The sequence below is a fragment of the Epinephelus lanceolatus genome, chromosome 21 (genome assembly GCF_041903045.1).
Source record: "Epinephelus lanceolatus isolate andai-2023 chromosome 21, ASM4190304v1, whole genome shotgun sequence".
NCBI lineage: Eukaryota > Metazoa > Chordata > Actinopteri > Perciformes > Serranidae > Epinephelus > Epinephelus lanceolatus.
The window spans coordinates 24,151,506-24,171,946 of record NC_135754.1 but is presented as its reverse complement, the minus strand read 5'-3'; the positions used below and the strand labels follow the sequence as shown (position 1 = coordinate 24,171,946).

General features: G+C 38.7%; 1 protein-coding gene across 18 annotated transcripts in view; it reads left to right on the top strand.

Annotated features, from left to right (window-relative positions):
- The window catches only part of LOC117247532 (calcium-activated potassium channel subunit alpha-1a), a 150,108-nt gene extending 132,704 nt beyond the window's left edge, over positions 1-17,404 (top strand). For 12 of the 18 annotated variants that reach the window (XM_078163661.1, XM_078163663.1, XM_078163662.1 and 9 more), the window contains 6 exons: positions 966-1,096; positions 4,311-4,505; positions 6,692-6,810; positions 6,918-7,139; positions 12,454-12,482; positions 15,140-17,404. In XM_078163661.1, coding sequence (XP_078019787.1) covers positions 966-1,096; positions 4,311-4,505; positions 6,692-6,810; positions 6,918-7,139; positions 12,454-12,482; positions 15,140-15,291 — 848 coding nt within the window. In that variant the 3' untranslated portion in view covers positions 15,292-17,404. The remainder of the gene's footprint in view (positions 1-965; positions 1,097-4,310; positions 4,506-6,691; positions 6,811-6,917; positions 7,140-12,453; positions 12,483-15,139) is intronic. The other 6 variants (XM_078163668.1, XM_078163667.1, XM_078163678.1 and 3 more) reach the window with 1 other exon arrangement.
- The last annotated feature ends 3,037 nt before the right edge of the window (positions 17,405-20,441 follow it).

Sequence of the window (20,441 nt, the reverse complement as noted above, 5' to 3'; positions counted from 1 at the left end):
GTACTGCAGTGTTGTAACTGCTGCTGCCTCCATATCAGCTTTCTTTTGATTTCTCTCGCTGCACAAGAGGCTCAGTCCATTCCCATGGCATCACTTTGAGCACATTTTACCCTTGGTTCTGGTTGAAATTGCCTGTCTTGTTTTGGCCCCTTATCTCAAAGCAAAATTTTTCCCTTTTATTTTTCTAAGAATTACAAGGCCTTTGATCCCTCAGAAGTCCTTGTGGCTGTTTTCATAGCATCTTCTGTCGGATCACATTCTCTGGCCCGTGCCCTTCTTTCATCTCAGCCCTGTCGATATGACTGACATTTATTTCTGTCCTCACAGAAGTAGCAGTTCTCAAACTAAATTTTACATCATTACTTTCTTCCAGCTACTGCATGTGTTTTTGTGCTCAGAGACATCTTCAAAGAAGGTTCTGGGGCAATGAGATACTTTCATTTGTTTTGACATGCAAGTACAAGTAATTGGAAGTTCTGTCTTGGATTTACAAGACAAACAATGGCATATTGGTGTTTCTGATACTGACTTCAGGAGGACTTTGGATCAAGGCCTGAAGCTTTGACAATATGCATGGTGTCATGAGTGTGCATGGCCTGGATATGGAATGTGGCAGAGGCAAGTCGGCCACAAGGCCGAACGCAAATACCAGACATGGTTTCATTTCACTCGCTTAAAAGAATCTACAGTTTTGTCCAAATTCTGAAAGGAGTTGAAGAGACTTTGTTGAACCATACACAGATTTCTAATACAGTCCATATCTGCAGCTTCTGACTGTTGTGCACAACCACTGTACTTCTGTGTCCTCCTCTTCACATGAATTAAGTATTTGCCTGGTGAATGCTTAAGCACACAATCCATGCTTTTTTTAAATCACAAAATAATTCCATGAGGTCTGGTCTGTGGTGCAGAAAATGAACATGAAGAATCTTAAATAAGTGAAATTTCCATGTTTATTTCCACAGTGAATGACTCCAACGTTCAGTTCCTGGACCAAGATGATGATGACGACCCTGACACAGAGTTATACCTCACTCAGCCTTTTGCCTGTGGGACAGCCTTTGCCGTCAGTGTGCTGGATTCCTTAATGAGTGCTGTAAGTCAGATTTGATTCAGAATTCAGACAATATTATTTCATGGTAGAGATCATGGTTCTTACATACATTCAGGTCCATAATTATTGGCTCTGTACACCACCACAATGGGTTTTTAATGAAACAATGAATACCTGCTTAAAGTGCAGACTCTCAGCTTTCATTTAAGGCTTTTTTCAAAAATGTACTGTGAACCGTGTAGGAATTACAACCATTTCTTCACACAGTCCCCCGACTTTAAGGGCTCATAAGTATTTGGACAAACTAACATAATCATCAATTAAACAGTCAGTTTTAATACTTGGTTGCAAATCCTTTGCAGTCAATGACTGCCTGAAGTGTTGGACACATAGGCATCATCAGATGCTGGGTTTCTTCCCTGGTGATGCTCTGCCAGCCCTTTACTGTAGCCGTCTGCACTTCCTGCTTGTGTTTTGGGTGTTTTGCCCTCAGTTTTGGCTTCAGCAAGAGAAACGCATGCTCAGTTGGATTCAGGTCAGATGATATGACTTGGCCGTTGCAGAACATTCCACTTCTTTGCCTTAAAAATGTCTTTGGTTGCTTTTGCAATATGCTTCAGGTCATTGTCCATCTGCACTGTGAAGCATCGTCCAATGAGTTTTGAAGCATTTGGTTGAATCTGAGCAGATAATGTAGCCCCAAACACTTCAGCTTTCATCCTGCTGCTCTTCTCAGCAGTCACATCATCAATAAATACAAGAGAACCAGTTCCACTGGCAGCCATACATGGCCATGACATAACAGTACCTCCACCATGCTTCACTGATGAGGTGGTGTGCTTTGGATCATGAGCAGTTCCTTCCCTTCTTCCTTCTCTTGTCTTCCCATCATTCTGGTAGTTGATCTTTGTTTTATCTGTCCATAGTATGCTGTTCCACAACTGTACAGGCTTTTTAGATGGTTTTTGACAAACTCTAATCTGGCCTTCCATTTTTAAGGCTAACCAATGGTTTGCATCTTGTGATAAACCCTCTGTATTTATTCTAGTGAAGTCTTGTCTTGCTTACAAGAGCAGCAGGATGAAAGCTGAAGTGTTTGGGGCACCATTATCTGCTCAGATTCAATTAACTGCTTCAAAACTCATTGGACGATGCTTCACAGTGCAGTTGGACATTGACCTGAAGCATATTGCAAAAGCAACCAAAGACATTTTTAAGGCAAAGAAGTGGAATGTTCTGCAATGGCCAAGTCATATCATCTGACCTGAATCCAACTGAGCATGCGTTTCTCTTGCTGAAGCCAAAACTGAGGGCAAAACACCCAAAACACAAGCAGGAAGTGCAGACGGCTGCAGTAAAGGGCTGGCAGAGCATCACCAGGGAAGAAACCCAGCATCTGATGATGTCTATGTGTCCAACACTTCAGGCAGTCATTGACTGTAAAGGATTTGCAACCAAGTATTAAAACTGACTGTTTAATTGATGATTATGTTAGTTTGTCCAAATACTTATGAGCCCTTAAAGTTGGGGGACTGTGTGAAGAAATGGTTGTAATTCCTACACGGTTCACACTACATTTTTGAAAAAAGCCTTAAATGAAAGCTGAGAGTCTGCACTTTAAGCAGGTATTCATTGTTTCATTTAAAACCCATTGTGGTGGTGTACAGAGCCAAAATGACAACAACTGTATCATTGTCCAAATAATTATGAACCTGACTGTATTTTCCATTTCAAAATAACACACTTCTCCAGACTCAAATTTCAGTAGATTTTTCAGACCATATCTGACATCCAGTGAAAATAGCTAGAATTTTTTTTTAAATCCACCTGTTAACATGTTTGCCACATATTGACTATGTATGCTATTAGGTTGCCAAATAATTACCAGAAGATTGGAATATTGTAGGTAGGTTCTGTAGCTCATACAAATCATTTAACACCAAACCTAGACGAGTTCATCTTTGCCCAAAGAGGAAGTAAACTAACCGTGGCTACCTATACTCATGTTCATAGTAGTGTTCCCCCATATTTTTTGTTAATTTTTATAAAATAGAACCATCTGTGCTGCCTTGTTTATTCACAGAGGTATGGTTTCCTCACTTTTCTGATATGTACATCACTATTTGTAATGCCATGCATATATTACTGCATTTATTTGAAACTAATTTGGTCGTTGACATCTGGATTTGAGGTATTACACACTGGAGTGGAGCAGTTTTGCAGGCTGTGACGTACAGGTGTAGAGGCAGCTCTGCATATGGGCATACAGTGGGAGTTTAAGTTCAGGTGTAAGTGAACGCAAACTACATTTTGTCTTGCTTTCAACCACGTCATGTTCGCTCAGGCCCAACTCTCTCACAGTGGTAAACATTTTGGCTGCTCCAAACACCATGAAAAACAATCTGCTTGTATGATCAGTTTATTTTTAGAAATTCAGAATTTTATATTTTCGAAAACACAAATATTTTTACATACTAACCCAGACCTGGAAAATGCGAAAATCAAATTCTGTACTTCTCCATACTGCGTAGGAACCCAGAGGTTTTAGTGCAGTGAAACAGTCTGTAATATCTGTCAGTGATCTGATATATGCAAAGAAATCTTGAGTTTTGATATCAGCCTCCCCAAAAGTGTAGGAACTCTCTGCTCATGTTAACACAATGGCTGACAAGACTGGAACTTGTTCTAGGTATGATGGCTTCACTTGTCTGCCTTTCAGTTTGACTGAGGTTAGAACAAAGCTGCCTTCAAGTGCGCCTCAGTGTAGACAAAAGGTAATGCTACCTAATGGACAGCCCTCATCCATCATCTCAGTCAATAGTGCTGTCAGCAGCTGAGGGAGATGTCACTGTGCTGTACAAGCAGGGGGAGACAAGAGACTGCGGTGCAGACATTTGCCCTTGTTAAAATCAACAAAGCAGTAACTGGTTGGAATTATAAAGATAGTAACGCCACTGAGGAATGTGTAGGCTGAACATGCAGTTTGTAAAACTGACTTTTTCACATAATTATTTAGCTGTAAGAAATGCCTGGACAGCATGAGTATGTACATGGACTTCCTGTGTCTGATGGGAGTGAGACTAACCTGCAGTAATTGGATTCTCCTGTCTTTTCTCCCAGTGTGCAGAGCAATGTGACACAACAGGGCAGGGTTAGATAGCACCGTTCGGCCCGGCTGGCACTTTGAGAAGCTTCAGTTGTGACTTTAGTGGCGTTTGCTGAAGGACTCACCCCCTCTCTACCTTCATTCCTTTAGACATACTTCAATGATAATATCCTCACCTTGATCCGGACGTTGGTAACAGGCGGGGCGACGCCGGAGCTGGAGGGGCTGCTGGCAGAGGAGAATGCGTTACGGGGCGGCTACAGCACGCCACAGACACTGGCGAACAGGGACAGGTGTCGCGTGGCACAGCTGGCCTTGTACGACGGGCCCTTCGCCGACCTCGGGGTAAGTGACTGGTCTTGTCACCCAAGGGCTAAGCACATCTTTGTCTGCTTGTGTTGTGGGAGCCGACTTCGGTGAAAAGATTCCGACTAACAGGGACGGCTGTGATTCAGAGCTGAGATGAGTAACAGGGATTGTATGTCCAAAAATAGGTGCGTTCTGTGACAGCGAAACCCAGAGTTTTAATCCAATACAGTCATCCTCAAATAAGTTTATCATATTCATACATTATGACCATAGAGATACATTTTATACAATTTAAAACTGAAAAAAGGATTTTTTTTTTTTTTAAGGTAAATTATACATATTTGTGGTGGACAGTAATTGCAAAATGAATTAAATGTAAACAGGAATGTTGTAAATATATATGCATAATGATAAGTGATGAGTAAATGTACATAAAGGTAAAGTGACAGTACCAGAGCAAGAGCTCCAGAGTTCAGAGCACTGTTATATGTTAAGCTGATAACTCCTCAACACTTTGGCAGCTTGTTCTCAGGATTATTAAAGAGGTAAACAAAGCTAATCAAGCTAGCTAACTTTCTGTATTTAGGTAATGCAGTTTATTCAAGAACACTGACCAGCTAAAACATTAAAACAACTGGCTGATCAAGCATCAGTGGGATGTGCTTGTACCCCAACGCCAGCGCCCTGGTGCCAGACACCACAGATCACCCCCAGCGGTCCTGTGTCCAAGCCTTGACAGGTCAGAGCCAAGTCTGACCCAAGGAGGTCCCACTGTGCATTGGGGGTACCAGCGCACCCACAAATACTTCTTCAGAATTGGATCTTAGGGATTTGGAGGCCAGGTAGATGCCTTGAGTTTTTGTCACATTCCTCAGGCCATTCCTGAGCAGTGTGGCATGATGCACTGCTCTGCTGAGGGGTGCCATTGGGGAGTGCTGGGGGGGGGGGGTACTTGATCTGCAGTAGTGTTTAGTTTAGTGGAGTGTGCCAAGTGGCATCCACATAAATATCAGGACCCAAGGTTTCCCAGCAGTGTAACAAAATGCTCGATGTCATTCACTTCACCAGCCTGTGGTTTTAATGTTTTGGCTGAAAAATATATCAATGGGCCCTAATAAGGTATATGAGATGAGTCTTCCTAACACCACCAGATGATGACAGAAAAAAATACGTTTAAATGGCATATGAACTGCATTTAACAGGCCAAACAAACTCACTTGAGTCGCTCGCACGTCAAACCATATCTTTATAGTAGACTAGTCCATCGTATTTGACGCATTTTTACTAAAAAAACAGTGGTTACTGTACTTCATGAGGAGGAGATCCTCAAATCATTTTTCAGACATGGCATTGCTGTTGTCAGCATATTTGATTATTTTTTCTATTTGCTCATTATGCAGATAATTGAAGAACTTATGTAATGCAAGTAACAACAAAATTGATTAGTAACTTTAATGTGATTGCCAAATTAAGAACAGTAAAGTGTAATATTACTCCATTACTGACAAAGGTAATGTGTTTACAGTAACACGTTTCACCCCACACTGGTAAGCTGGCACACAACCACGAACTACAAAGATGCATTCTATGTTGCGGCACCCATTAGCTCACCTGGTAAAGTAGGCACCTCATGTACAAAGGCTCTGTCCATGCCGCAGCAGGCGTGGGCTCGATTCTGGCCAATGATACTTGTTACCTGGAGAGGTTCGAAAAAGATATACATTTCTTCTGTGTTCCAAAACCAAAATCAAACCCTGTTATGTGCAGGGTTAGCTAGCTAGCTACTTAAGATATAGCCTACTGAATGAAAGCTTGTCAAACCATCACAAGGGGCGGGGCTTAGTGAGAGGTCAATTACAGGCAAAAAAGCCCTAAGAAATATCTTTAAAAAAAAAAAAAGTATTCTATGTAGCTGGTAAAAATAAAAAATACTCTGCCCCACCTACATGACAGTCGTGTCTGTGCCCCATGTATTTTGGCTATAACACGGATTTCTCTTTGCCCAGTGAGTGAATCAGCTGATTGCAGAATATTTTTTAATGTTTTGAATGCTAGTGTGCACAAGCCTTTAGAATATCAGAAGAGTTTGCACATGGCTTACAATGACAGGTACCAGTTAAACAATGATCAGTTTGGGACTCATTTTTTATGTTAGAGGTGTATTTAGTCAATGTTAAGGATTCGTACGATGTATCTTTATGTTTTTTGTCACTGTCTTGCAGGATGGTGGCTGTTACGGTGACCTGTTTTGTAAAGCCCTGAAAACATACAACATGTTGTGCTTTGGCATCTATCGGTTACGAGACGCACATCTAAACGCACAAAGCCAATGTACCAAACGGTGAGTACGGACCTAATGTGTCCTTGTATTTAGTAACAACAGTCACAAAAAAGCCTTTGTTCAAACCTATACTGAAATTTATAACTGGCCTTCCCTCTCTTCTCTAGGTACGTCATAACCAATCCACCATATGCGTTTGAGCTGGTGCCCTCAGACCTGATATTCTGCCTGATGCAGTTTGACCACAATGCGGGCCAGTCTCGAACCAGCCTCTCCCACTCTTCCCATTCGTCCCATTCCTCCAGCAAAAAGAGCTCCTCCGTCCACTCTATCCCAACCACCAACCGCACCAACCGCGCCAAAAGCAGGGACTCACGAGACAAACAAAAGTATGTGCCCCTCTAAAGCTCTCTGACTGTCTATGTCCATGAACAGTGCCTGCCAACAGTTACTGTCCTGTGTGTCCTTTTGCAAACAGACTGTAATGTGTCTGGGTGTCGATGTGTGTATGTTTGTCGTGGAGTGTGTATGTGTGTGTTACTTGTATGTCTAGCATTCAACAACCCCATGCAGTACAGAACAGTGTGGTGTGCCCCATGGCATAGGGGAAAGTGGGCAACCACAAAGGGCTTCTGTGTTTCCTGGGGGCAGCCAAACAGTAAGCTTTTTTGAAGATTCTTTCCATCCATTGGTTGTTACTGTGGTTCTCAGTCTTTCCATACTTGTACATTTTTTATGCCAAGGACTACAGTAAAACTTTTACCAGGGCTGTAAGTAAATCTGTCACTCTTTAGTAGCTGGATAATGTTTTTTTTTCTTTCCTTGACATTTTGTCATGATGTAACATATGCGTTAAGTTTTATTTTAGACATCTATCCAAAAACCCCTTTGCAGTCAAAAGCAAGATGGAACATTTTGTTTCTAGTGAACTTTGAGACACCTAACCAAAGGGCTTTGTAGATTGTTTTTACATCCAGGCTAAATTCTGTTGGTGTTATGATCCATGTTTTATTGAATATATTGTAAATGATAATTTGCTTTATTCAGATTTACCTAGTTTAGTTTTTCATTCTTAAAAATGTCAGCAGGCCTGTCACGATAACTACTTTTGATGGACGATACATGTCTCAAAAATAATTGCAATAAATTATATTATTGTCATTTCGAGTTAGATGAACTTTTAGTTATTAAGAATATTCAGACATTGGAAATGGAATTTTAACACTTGTTAATATACCCAACAAAGTACTATATGAGATTGTACTACATTTATTGAAGTAGCCCAGATTTACTCAGTTTCAGACTTTACAAAAACAAGTGATGCCTCTCGTGGCTAATAGACAAGCTTAGCGAAGCTTCAGAAACAACGCAGTTACCTCCATAGTATCACTGGTGTACTGCCAGGGATTGATAGCCTGTGAGCCCAACGGTTGGTTTGTGGTTTTATGGGGTGGTGGATGAAATTGTTGGAGGGTAAAACTACAAACGACAGACTTTTTGACTCGCTGCCAGGGTTACGCAAGCTAACAGCTGTCAGTTCTGTGCCTCTTCCACTTCAAAAGTGCAGCTGCAGGCTGACGGTAAGCTACACTGTGTCGTCTTATTTTTCTTCGAACTTGCGCAAGTAAGTGGGTTTGGAGAAAAGAGAGACTCGCTGTGTCAAAGTAATGTTTGGGTAACCTTGCTGTTAATTCTGGCACCATGCTGGCTAAAATGTCATATTTTTATGCAAACAAAGATGTCTGGACACTCAATGGGCAATATCGAGGTCATGTCCGTATATCGTACGATGACTTGAGAACGTAATTATCGTGACAGGCTTAAATGTCAGTGCTGATTCTCCTTCAGTGCTCTTACCTGCACACACAGGGCTAACTCCCAACAAGGAAACTCTCCCAGTTTGAGATGCTATCGTCTTCTTTAAAATGTGAAGGGCCCTGAAAGCAAAAGTATTTTTATATGGAGGATTTTGGCCAACAGGATATGTACCCTCAGAGTAGGAATTGGCAAACATTTCCAGACCTTAAGTTTTACTAAAGACTGTGCTCTCGTGTGTGTGTTAATAACTGTCACCTCTGTGATGAAGGTCAGTGAGTGTATCCATCTTATAACATTCCAAGTTTTACTCTGATGAAACTTGTTTGTTTTGTTTAAATTAAAGCTGAACCTCATTGTACTTGAACTGCACTTTAAATTATATGTCTTTACAAGTTCACAGTATGTCTATGAAATACTGAACATCATCTCCTCTTAATGCCTTTTGATTTCCATTAACATTCGGATGCTACACTTAAATGTTATTTGCCGCCATGGAGTATTAATTATGTCAAGATATTTGCAAGTAGAAAATGTCACAGTTATTAATAAAGTTACACAACCGTTATGATTACATTGTGTTTACAAGTGAATGTCACATTTCAATGTTATTTTGCATTTGTTAAACTTGTTGTCAAGCTGTTTCAGTGACACTATGGCTATCTAACAACATGGTTATTCTTATTTGGTGGATTACCAGTAATTATATTTTTACTAAGGACTGGATAATAAGCAACCACATGATTTCACTGCCCCAGTGTGTCTTGAAGGTCATGGTTCAGAGAAGCAAACAGAACTGCATCATCAGCAAAAAGGCAGATGCTTAGCCCTGAATTCACTGCACAGGAAGATCTCCATTCCTCAGCTGCACCTGTATTTCCATGAAAACCACAAACAAAATTCATAGCATGCCTGATCCTTGGCCGAGCCTAGTGCAGAACAAGCTGAACTTATGATCGAAATGCAGACACAGCAAGGGTCTGAATTTAGCATCAGCTAACTGCCAAATGTGGATAAATTCTTGGCAGTGGTGTGTTTAAGTCAGGCCATCTGGGTGGACAGAGAAAAGGCTGAGCAGCGAGACATGCTGTAAGTGCTGTATAAAAGCAACACCACTGGCCATAAAACGTATATGTTAATTGACAGTTGAAATTCACTGAACTCTAATCAATAATCAGTAAAAAAAAATGTGCACACACATAGTATACATATCCACATATTACTGTATTGACTTCACTACCTCGTGTCAATTTCGTCTGAGGGAATAGCCCATGGCAGTCAAGCGTGAGTGATGGTGACTGGTGATTTGAGAAATTGGCAGTTAAGTTGTAATTGGTAGTAAATGTACAGTGTAGATTTCAGTTTGTCCATGAATAAACACTGCAGCTCCTTAACATCCAAGTTAAGTTCCCGTGTCATGCTTCCCAACGTAGATGAGCTTGTTCATGCATGCACGAGCATGTGTACTGTAGAGTACTACCCACCCCTAAAAAACAGGGCTCCCCCAAAAGCTAGTGTGTAATTCAAACACTGGAATTTACCAGTGATAGAACAAGTACTCCAATCTTTGAGTAAAACTACTGATACAGCCGTTTAAAAATTCTGTGCTACAACTTACAAGTAGCAGTCCTGCATTCAAAGTCGTACATAAGTTCTCATTATGCTAAATGGCAATTGAATAGCACGTCATAAAAGACATAGCCCCCCTGACCCTGCTACAGCAGGAGTGTTTGGAATGCTTCATCCACCAGCAACAGGCAGGACTCCAGCCCAGACTCTGGGCCACTGGCAACTTATTTCCACAGACAACCCCAACACATCACCAAGAACCCTCGCACTGAAATATTTTCTCTGAATGGAAACTGGCCTGCAAACTTCACTTGCCCTTGATAAGGATCAAACTCATGACCGCAGTCGTCTAACATGCAGAGCAATTGGATCACACAGTTTCACTTTGTTTCTTAGAGGATTTCACTCTTTTAGACACCGACCTTCAAAATGTGAAATCTCTTGTCAAAGTATAGAATGTCATAAAAAATCTTAGTATAGTATACCATAAAAAAGTCAAATTATAGTATACTATTGTCATAAAAATACTTTTGAAAAGTCATACTATAGTATGTCACAGTAGTATGCCATTAAAAAAAGAAAATCCCACTCTGGCCTATGCAATGATTAGATTCACACAAACTTTAGCATAAAACCTCTTAAGAAAAATATATATATAAAACATGCTACAAAATTTAATACCTCATAAAATGTCAGTCAAAACTCTCCAATCCTTTTTAGGGGCCTTTATTGTCACAAAATTGACTAATCAACTTTGAATACTTTTTAAGCACCAATGACGTTCTAGCCATGACTCTAAAGAGAGACGTTTTTGCAACTGAGGCTTTGGACATGGCCTTCAACCTCCCACAGGATGGAGGAAACATTTTGCTAGCCAGACTGTGTGGAAAGGAACTAAAGCCTGGCGTACAAAGTTCACCATTACTCTGGTACAGGTTTACCAGCTGTTTCTGGCAGCTCCCCACCTCCACTTCACAACCCTCACCACCAGCTAGTGACCAAGTGACAGCTCGGCTTCTCTCTTCACCTCAACGTCTAAGACATACAGCACCCGACTGGATAATACGGCTTTAAAGTTGATCATCTATCTTTCGTCTATGATGTTTTGGAACCATGTGCCCACCACTCACAAGTTTTGTGAAGGACTGTTTATGACAAGCACAGAAGTTCAACAACAAAGTACTACCTGGGTTTGGACGTTCCCAATAACCGCCTCTAGGTTTCTTACCTCAGCTGTGAAGTCCTCCAGCAAAAATATGATCTTCAGTTGGTCGCGTCTATAGCACCCGAACCAGAGACTCCAAAAAGGCTAGAAATTCCAAACTTCTGTTTTCTGTACAGACAAACACACAAAGAGAAGCCTGAGTTTTTAATCTTTGAACGCAGTCATATGGAGGCAACCCTTTGACTGATGGACAAAATTACAACACAGCAGTTCTCACAGAGGTTCATGAGTATTCCCAAACCCACCTGGCACCTCTAATCTTGGGTAACTCCAAAAAAAGAGAGCATTTTGACTATGGTTGGCAGTGTAGGAACATGATTAAATTATATGGCCATTTCATTTTCCCATGGAGTAAAAAAATGTGACTGCTATTGTTATTAAGTATTATTGTTAATCTCTGTCTGTATTTTGATTACAAATACTAAACGGTTTCTACTACTGACACATTACGAGGATTTCACAGAATCTGTGGAGGTATGCATTCTCCAGGTACTTTCTAAAATATTGTTGCTATGACAAAATATTCAAATATTCTTTGATTGTTCATTCCAAAAATTGAACGAGCACATTACATTTTCACAGCTGCTGAGTGAACACTTCAAGCTTGCTATGGTTAGTAATTTGTTCCTATATGAAATGAAAACATGTTCAGCTGCACATACATATACGTTGCAAATGTTACAGAAGTACGTTTATTTCTACATGAAGTTGCTTGTTTGTGCTGATCAAATTATGCAACACACTTGGTTGGTTAGCTGCATGCTGCTCACTGGAGTTCTTGATTACATCTAAAACATGGACGACATCCCTCCAATTGCTTTGGCAACAGGCATGGATACAACATGGCTGCTTGACACCTGCTACAGTGGCTCAATGCACAGTAATGGCACTAAAAGATTTTCTGACATGATACATGTTCTATTTTTCATTATCCCCCCCCCCCTCTGTTTAACCTACCCCACATCCATGTGTAATGAGAGCATCTGCTGTTTCTATACCTCTGATCATTATGTTGTGCAGTCTCTGTTATTAATGGTCATCCTAGAATTTCCCATTTAGCTTACATTTAGTGTACTACTTTCTTTTTCTCAAAGTGCAACAAGGATGAGTAGAGTGGGCCAAGGTATGGAAGTGAATGATTATGCATGATGTTAAATAATGCATTGAACACGGTCATGTCCTTGTTGACATTTTGCCCTCTGAATGAAAGCCAAGTAGTTTAGTGTTTCCAAACGACTGCATTAGGACGGCATGGTTATGACCTGTGCAGTACATCTTGCTGTAGGTCTGACTGTAGAATGTGTGATTGCAACTGAATGGTTTGATGCTACTTCACTTTATTCTGTATCAAGTGGTGTTTGATGTTGTATTATTGGCAAGGTGTATCTCCTGGCATATGTGTTAATGTACTGCAGCAACACTGCCTTAAGTCATGTTGATGAAAATGCATGACTGTTGGGCATTGCCAAGTGGATGAATCACCAGCGATACGTTATGCCAGACTATCCATTTTCTCCTATAAGAAAAGAAAGTTGCATCAAGCCACAAGCCTGAAGCCCCTCAAAAAGATGAAACCCTTGAAACTATTAACTTCTAATTTGGTATGATGAAGTATGAAAACAGATTGTTTTAACTGGTGACCTGCATGTCTGCTGACCCAACCCCGTCTCACTCCCAACTAGTCAAATTTTGACACTCGATCAGTGGCCCTCTGTGTCACATACCAGCGCAACAAGGCACCCTTCAGTGACAGTATGAGACACAGCTGACAGTGGCATTTTTTTGACACTCTGAGCAACTTGCATTGTATAATGTGCGAGAAAGTCCACATAAAGTGGGTGGGAGGTGAGGTGGATGGGTCAAATACATTTCAGACTTTTACTCAGGAGGCCACTGTTTGTGTCCAGTGTAAAACAAGGGGTAAAGTGCTATTTGTTTAGCAACATGTCGGTGGAGATTCTCAGTCATCCAGCTCATGGTAATCATAAGTGCTATATCGTAGGCAACTGGACTTGCTTGCGTTTCCTGAAGACGTTTCGCCTCTCATCCAAGACTTTTACATGTAAAAGTCATCTACATTTACATCTAAAGGAGAAGGGACACTCTTTCATCTAGGTCAAACTGGTATGACCATCTTTAAACAGAGGAGGTGGCCTATGACACGACTGATCACCCACCTACAATGCAGTCTTGGGTTCCCTCCCTAGACGACCTCACACCCATTTACATCTGGTCCCATCTGACCCTAACGACACATATGATGTCAGGGTAGGTCAACGACTCACATGTGACCTTAATAACTCTGAAGCTAAGAGCTCACATGTGACCCCAACGACTCTGTAAGGGTTCACACCCCCACAGAGTTTAAAGCGTGCGACTCTGCACCAGTCATTTAGAACTGAAGAAGCTTCTTGGATGGGGCGTGAAACGTTTTCAAGAAACGCAAGCAAGTCCAGTTGCCTACAATATAGCACTTATGATTGCTATTTGTTTAAGTACAAAAGCGCACCTATGACATGCATGGATAAGTTGTGGCCCCTTGCAAAAGTTAGGCAGTGTAACTACTGTTCTTAAGGCCTTCACACACAGTTGTTTTTTTTTTGTAAATGCATCATACGAAAACAAATGTTGCGCACAGAAACCTGATTCCGATGCGTTTTCTTGTTTTGTTGTGAAACTTCACAACACGTGCCATTTACAGTGGCAATTTTACCTATATTAGTCAAATATAACAATAAAATGATGTTTCGCTGCCCTTCATTTTTACCAGTTACAGCTAACTACAGACTGAGAAAAATATGATTCAATTTACCATGCTGTTGAGAGGCTACCGCAGACAGTTGCTGATGAATTTTAAGGTGGAATGTCTTCTTGCATGTTACTCAATACATGAGTTGACGTTATGAATTAATAAACATGACTTAACTGCCTATATCACAACTTTGACTATTCCATTTGTTTTCATTGTCTCTCTTGCATGACAAAAACTTTAGTGATGATTGGATCTTCAAGCGATTAAAAAAAAAAAAAAAACGTAAATGAATTTCAATAGAATTGTGCAAACTGCAAATACTTCTTTTCCCCACTTGGAGAAAAGTGGCGGAGATTTGTTCCAGTGCTCTCCGGCAGCACTCACCCTTGTGTCAAACCCAAAGTCAATTGAGTTATTTTAATAAGGCAGTGTGCGAGTATGTGTCGCATCCTACGCTAGTGACATGACGTTACATTACAGACATACCTATTTTAAGCCAAACTTTGATGTTTTTTCTTAGCCTAACCACGTGCTTTTGTTGCCTAACCTAGAAATGAAGTTTATTTTGAAGCGACATAATGCATGTAAGAAGTGTAGACGTACACGCTGTCCCTGAGCTTCTAAAAACTGACACTGGAGCCACAGATCAAGCGTTGCTATTTGACGAGTTGGGAGTGAGAATGAGTTGGCTAACCCAACAAAACAGCATGCTTCAGTGACAGTATGGTTTATATAAATGAAGCATTTTTGGCCATGAGGTGAGTAACCTATAAGGTTAAAACTGGGAGACTGAACGACACTTAACTGCCATTATAAAAAAAAAAATCATCTTGGGGATTTTTTTTAATCATGTCAGAATTTCTTTCCATGAAATCATTTAAAGGAGTATTTTTTTAAATATACAATGTCCTCCCTATGTTCTGTGTGCACTTGAAAAACAAACAATGAAACTGTGATTAACGTTCCTGTAGCATTAACTGTCTGATGTCCCTCCTCTTTGTCTCTATATGATTTTGGCTCCTTCTCAGAAAAGACATGGTTTACAGATGAGCCAGAGAATACCCACCTGAGGACCATACAGATCAAGCCTGTGAATACGCTCGCCATCAACCAAGTCAGTCAGTGTAAATCCACAAGCAGCTTGATCCCACCCATCAGAGAAGCAGAAGACGAGTGCTGAGCTCTGGACCCGTGCTGACACCTGGACGCTCCCAGAAGACTCATCGTGTAGGTGTCAGACTGGGATTCGGGTTATCTTCTCATCTGCAAACATAAATCAATCGACATGAGATGAGACGGACACAAACTGCTTTCCTCATTCACCTCTGCAGCACGCTTACCTTACAGGCAGATTTAGGATCATACATGTAAAATACATGAAGACAATCATAGTCAAATGTTGCAGCCACTCAACTATTAGTTTGCACAGCGAATCTTTAGTTGTGACCAGACTCCATGACTTTTTTGTTCCATTTTGGGGAATGAGGGTCACTTGAAGGAGAACGGCAATTTAAAAAAAGACTACCGCTACTAAAAAGAGGTGATTACTATAACCGGATCAAGTTTTGCAATTGCAAAAGTTGCCTTTTTAGCTGTTGATGAACAACTACTACTGCATTTACTTTACCCAGTGTTGCAGAGTTACTCTGTACAGTATATTAAAATGTGTATTTTACATCCAGCTGCGATCCCACCACAATGGCATTGTTAGTGACTGACTCTCAGTGATTCCTTTGCCATTTGGAGCTAATTCACAACATTTGTGACAGTTAAGACGGCCAGCGTCCATGTGTAAATGGCATTTGGCTCCAGCCTTATCTCTATCCATTTATATTTGTCTTATCTTTGCCTTTTTGAGTCGTTTGTTATAACTGTTTTAATGTTGCTGTACGGTTGCAATGTCCAAAACCCCAGAAATCGTATTAAGTAAAGCTTTTAAGTAACTGCAGAATTTCTCCAGGGGTAAAATGTAAGGAATATTATTCTTTTCTTCTGTTCTTTTTTTTTTTTTTAAAATAGCCAAATATGATAGAGCTGTTTTGTTGTTGACATTAGAATATATCCAAAAGTCTCACGCAGTTCATGATATCAGAGATACTCATTTACTTAAGACACAATAAACAGCAAAGCTAAATGCTGTGGTATAGCATGGCTCATTATGATAAGTCTATAGTTGAATGTAAAAGCCACATATCGCATAAAGTGGGCATATGTAAGTCCTCCTTTGGCTGTAAGCACTGCCTGACACAGGATTGTCTTGGAGGCCATTACGCACTTACATGTACTCCATGACCAATCTTAATGCCATAATCAGACATGGTTTTTTTGTAGATACACAATAAACAGCTCTATCATAAAAAGTTATTTTGGCTATTTAAGTGTTCGGATAGATTCTTTTCTGTCCATTACATATCTGACGTATTCATAAAACAAACACATCCAATGAAGCACAGATCATTTGTTTCGTTTTGTACATGCATGAGTCCAGAACGCAGAGTTAAGTGTGGTTTATTAATCTTGTCTTGTCTTATTTAAATTACAAACTATATTGGCACTGTTGTCACTTTACTTCACAATCAATAAAGGGGGAAAAAAAGTTAAAAGAAACAACGACGCAAGCTTATTCCACAGAGGACTCATGTTGAATGTGAACAGAGAGAGGTTGTGACATTTTTACTGGCACAGAGAACATCCAAACCATCCAACCCTCAGTGCCAGTAATGTGCCAGGCAGTGCTGAAGCCAACGGAGGACTCCAGAAGACCCACTGCTGCGAAAAGAGGCTTCTAGTTTAGCTGAATTTAAGCAAAGTTTGCTTTTGCTGTGAGACTGAGAAATGTACTTTCCTCTTTGCTTAAAACAAGTCTTTTTATTTCTTGATAAGAGGTGGTACTTCCCTGGAGATAACTAGAACTGTAGTAAATAATTTGAAGTCTTAAAACTATTTTTCATTGATCCATCGTCAACAGCAGAGCCTGATTCATTTTATGTACTCTTCAAAGAAATCTGTAAAGCTTAATGTAAAATATTTCTTTCTAGTGTGTTCTTGTTTGACAGTACCTGTGGGGTTGAGAGACATTCAGCATTGCAGTCTAGTTTGTATTATTTCTGTGAATTTCTTTTTAGCACATTGACTTGTGGATACAATGACAGTGCTAAGTTGATATTTCTGACTATGTCATAATACCCAATAATTAATACAGTTTATTGTCTTGTACAAATAGGTTTGTACATAAATTGTACATGATTTCATTTTGTATTTTCACAAATTAAAAGCTGATGTATTGTGTTCTACATGATGTTGTGGGATTTATTTTCTCAGATGTTTCTAGGAAGCTGATGTACCTGAATGTTTGGACATGAGGCTCAGCACAGAAAATGTTACTAAAACACATTTTACACGTCTAAATATCAAAGAGAGACTATGTATATATATGCAGCCTTCTTCTTTGATGATGACATAAAGTACTCTGTGATTGCCAGACTGATCATGTGACACTGGACACCTCGGTGCACCCTCTGGATAATGGCTGATAAAAACGCTCTCCACATTCTCACCTTGGGGATAGAGAAGGCCCATCATGTTGCCTGTTAACAATTTTACACACCATGGCGCCGTGGGAGACCATCAGCATGCCAATAATATTTACAGTTTAACACCTCGCACAGAGGCCGCTGATTTCCCTGATCCTCCTGCCAGCGGCGGTGTCACCTTCTCAGTAAACAAACACGTGTAGCCATCACACTATCACACCTGATTACTGTATCAACTATAAGAAAATCTGTACTGATTTAATAGACTTTTAGTAAAGATTATATCCTAAGCATATTTATAAATGTGCCCAGTCAAATTATGATCAGTTGTGTCAGTAATTAAAGTTAATTATTAATTAACCAATGTCACATAAAAAATCAAAAAGACTCTCATTGACTTAATAAATCACAGTGATTACTACAAATATTCTAGCTTGGTGATATTATCTTGCAACTCGGGAAAAACAAAGAAGGAAATGCCATAAAAAGGTCATAGTATAGTACGTCATTCAGAATTGCATAGAAATGTAGTATAGAATGGTCATTGTATAGTATGTCCTTCAAAACCGAATACAACTTTCCTAGTATAGTATGTCATTCAAAATTGCATAAAAATGTCATAGTATAGTATGTCATTCAAAATTGCATAAAAATGTCATAGTATAGTATGTCGTTCAAAACTAAATAAAACTGTCCTAGTATAGTATGTCGTTCAAATTTGAATAAAAATGTCATAGTATAGTATGTCGTTCAAAATTGCATAAAAATGTCATAGTATAGTATGTCATTCAAAATTGCATGAAAATGTCATAGTATAGTATGTCGTTCAAAATTGAATAAAAATGTCATAGTATAGTATGTCATTCAAAATTGCATGAAAATGTCATAGTATAGTATGTCGTTCAAATTTGAATAAAAATGTCATAGTATAGTATGTCGTTCAAAATTGCATAAAAACATCATAGTATAGTATGTCGTTCAAAATTGAATAAAAATGTCATAGTGTAGTATGTCGTTCAAAATTGAATAAAAAGGTCATAGTATAGTATGTTCTTCAAAATTGCATAAAAATGTCAGTATAGTAGGTCGTTCAAAATTGAATTAAAATGTCACAGTATAGTATGTCATTCAAAATTGCATAAAAATGTCATAGTATAGTATGTCGTTCAAAATTGAATAAAAATGTCATAGTATAGTATGTCATTCAAAATTGCATGAAAATGTCATAGTATAGTATGTCGTTCAAATTTGAATAAAAATGTCATAGTATAGTATGTCGTTCAAAATTGCATAAAAACATCATAGTATAGTATGTCGTTCAAAATTGAATAAAAATGTCATAGTGTAGTATGTCGTTCAAAATTGAATAAAAAGGTCATAGTATAGTATGTTCTTCAAAATTGCATAAAAATGTCAGTATAGTAGGTCGTTCAAAATTGAATTAAAATGTCACAGTATAGTATGTCATTCAAAATTGCATAAAAATGTCATAGTATAGTATGTCGTTCAAGATTGAATAAAAATGGCATAGTATAGTATGTCTTTCAGAATTGCATGAAAATGTCATACTATGGTATGTCGTTCAAAATTGGAAAAAAAAGTCATAGTATAGTATGTTGTTCAAAATTGAATAAAAATGTCAGCGTATAGTATGTCGTTCAAAATAAACAAAAATGTAATAATATAGCATGTCGCTCAAAATTGCATAAAAATTTGTCATAGTATATAGTATGTCGCTCAAAATTGTATAGAAATATCATAGTATAGTATGTTGTTCAAAATTGCATAAAAATGTCATAGTATAATATGTCATTCAAAATTGCTAAAAAATTGTCATTGTATAGTATTTTAAAAGTGCATAAAAATGTCATAGTATAGTATGTCGTACAAAATTGCATAAAAACTTTTAATAGTATAGTATGTCGCTCAAAACTGCATAGAAATGTCAAAGTATGGTATGAAGGTCAAAACTGAATGAAACTGTCATACTATACTTTGTTGTTCAAAATTGCAAAAAAAAATTCATTGTATATTATGTCATTCAAAATTGCATAAAAATGTCATAGTATAGTATGTCGTTCAAAACTAAATAAAACTGTCCTAGTATAGTATGTCGTTCAAATTTGAATAAAAATGTCATAGTATAGTATGTCGTTCAAAATTGCATAAAAATGTCATAGTATAGTATGTCATTCAAAATTGCATGAAAATGTCATAGTATAGTATGTCGTTCAAAATTGAATACAAATGTCATAGTATAGTATGTCATTCAAAATTGCATGAAAATGTCATAGTATAGTATGTCGTTCAAATTTGAATAAAAATGTCATAGTATAGTATGTCGTTCAAAATTGCATAAAAATGTCATAGTATGGTATGTTGTTCAAAATTGCATAAAAATGTCATAGTATAGTATGTCGTTCAAAACTGAATAAAAATGTCCTAGCATAGTATGTCGTTCAAAATTGAATAAAACTGTCATAGTATAGTATGTTGTTCAAAACTGAATAAAAACATCATAGTATAGTATGTCCTTCAAAATTGAATAAAAATGTCATAGTGTAGTATGTCGTTCAAAATTGAATAAAAAGGTCATAGTATAGTATGTTCTTCAAAATTGCATAAAAATGTCAGTATAGTAGGTCGTTCAAAATTGAATTAAAATGTCACAGTATAGTATGTCATTCAAAATTGCATAAAAATGTCATAGTATAGTATGTCGTTCAAGATTGAATAAAAATGGCATAGTATAGTATGTCTTTCAGAATTGCATGAAAATGTCATACTATGGTATGTC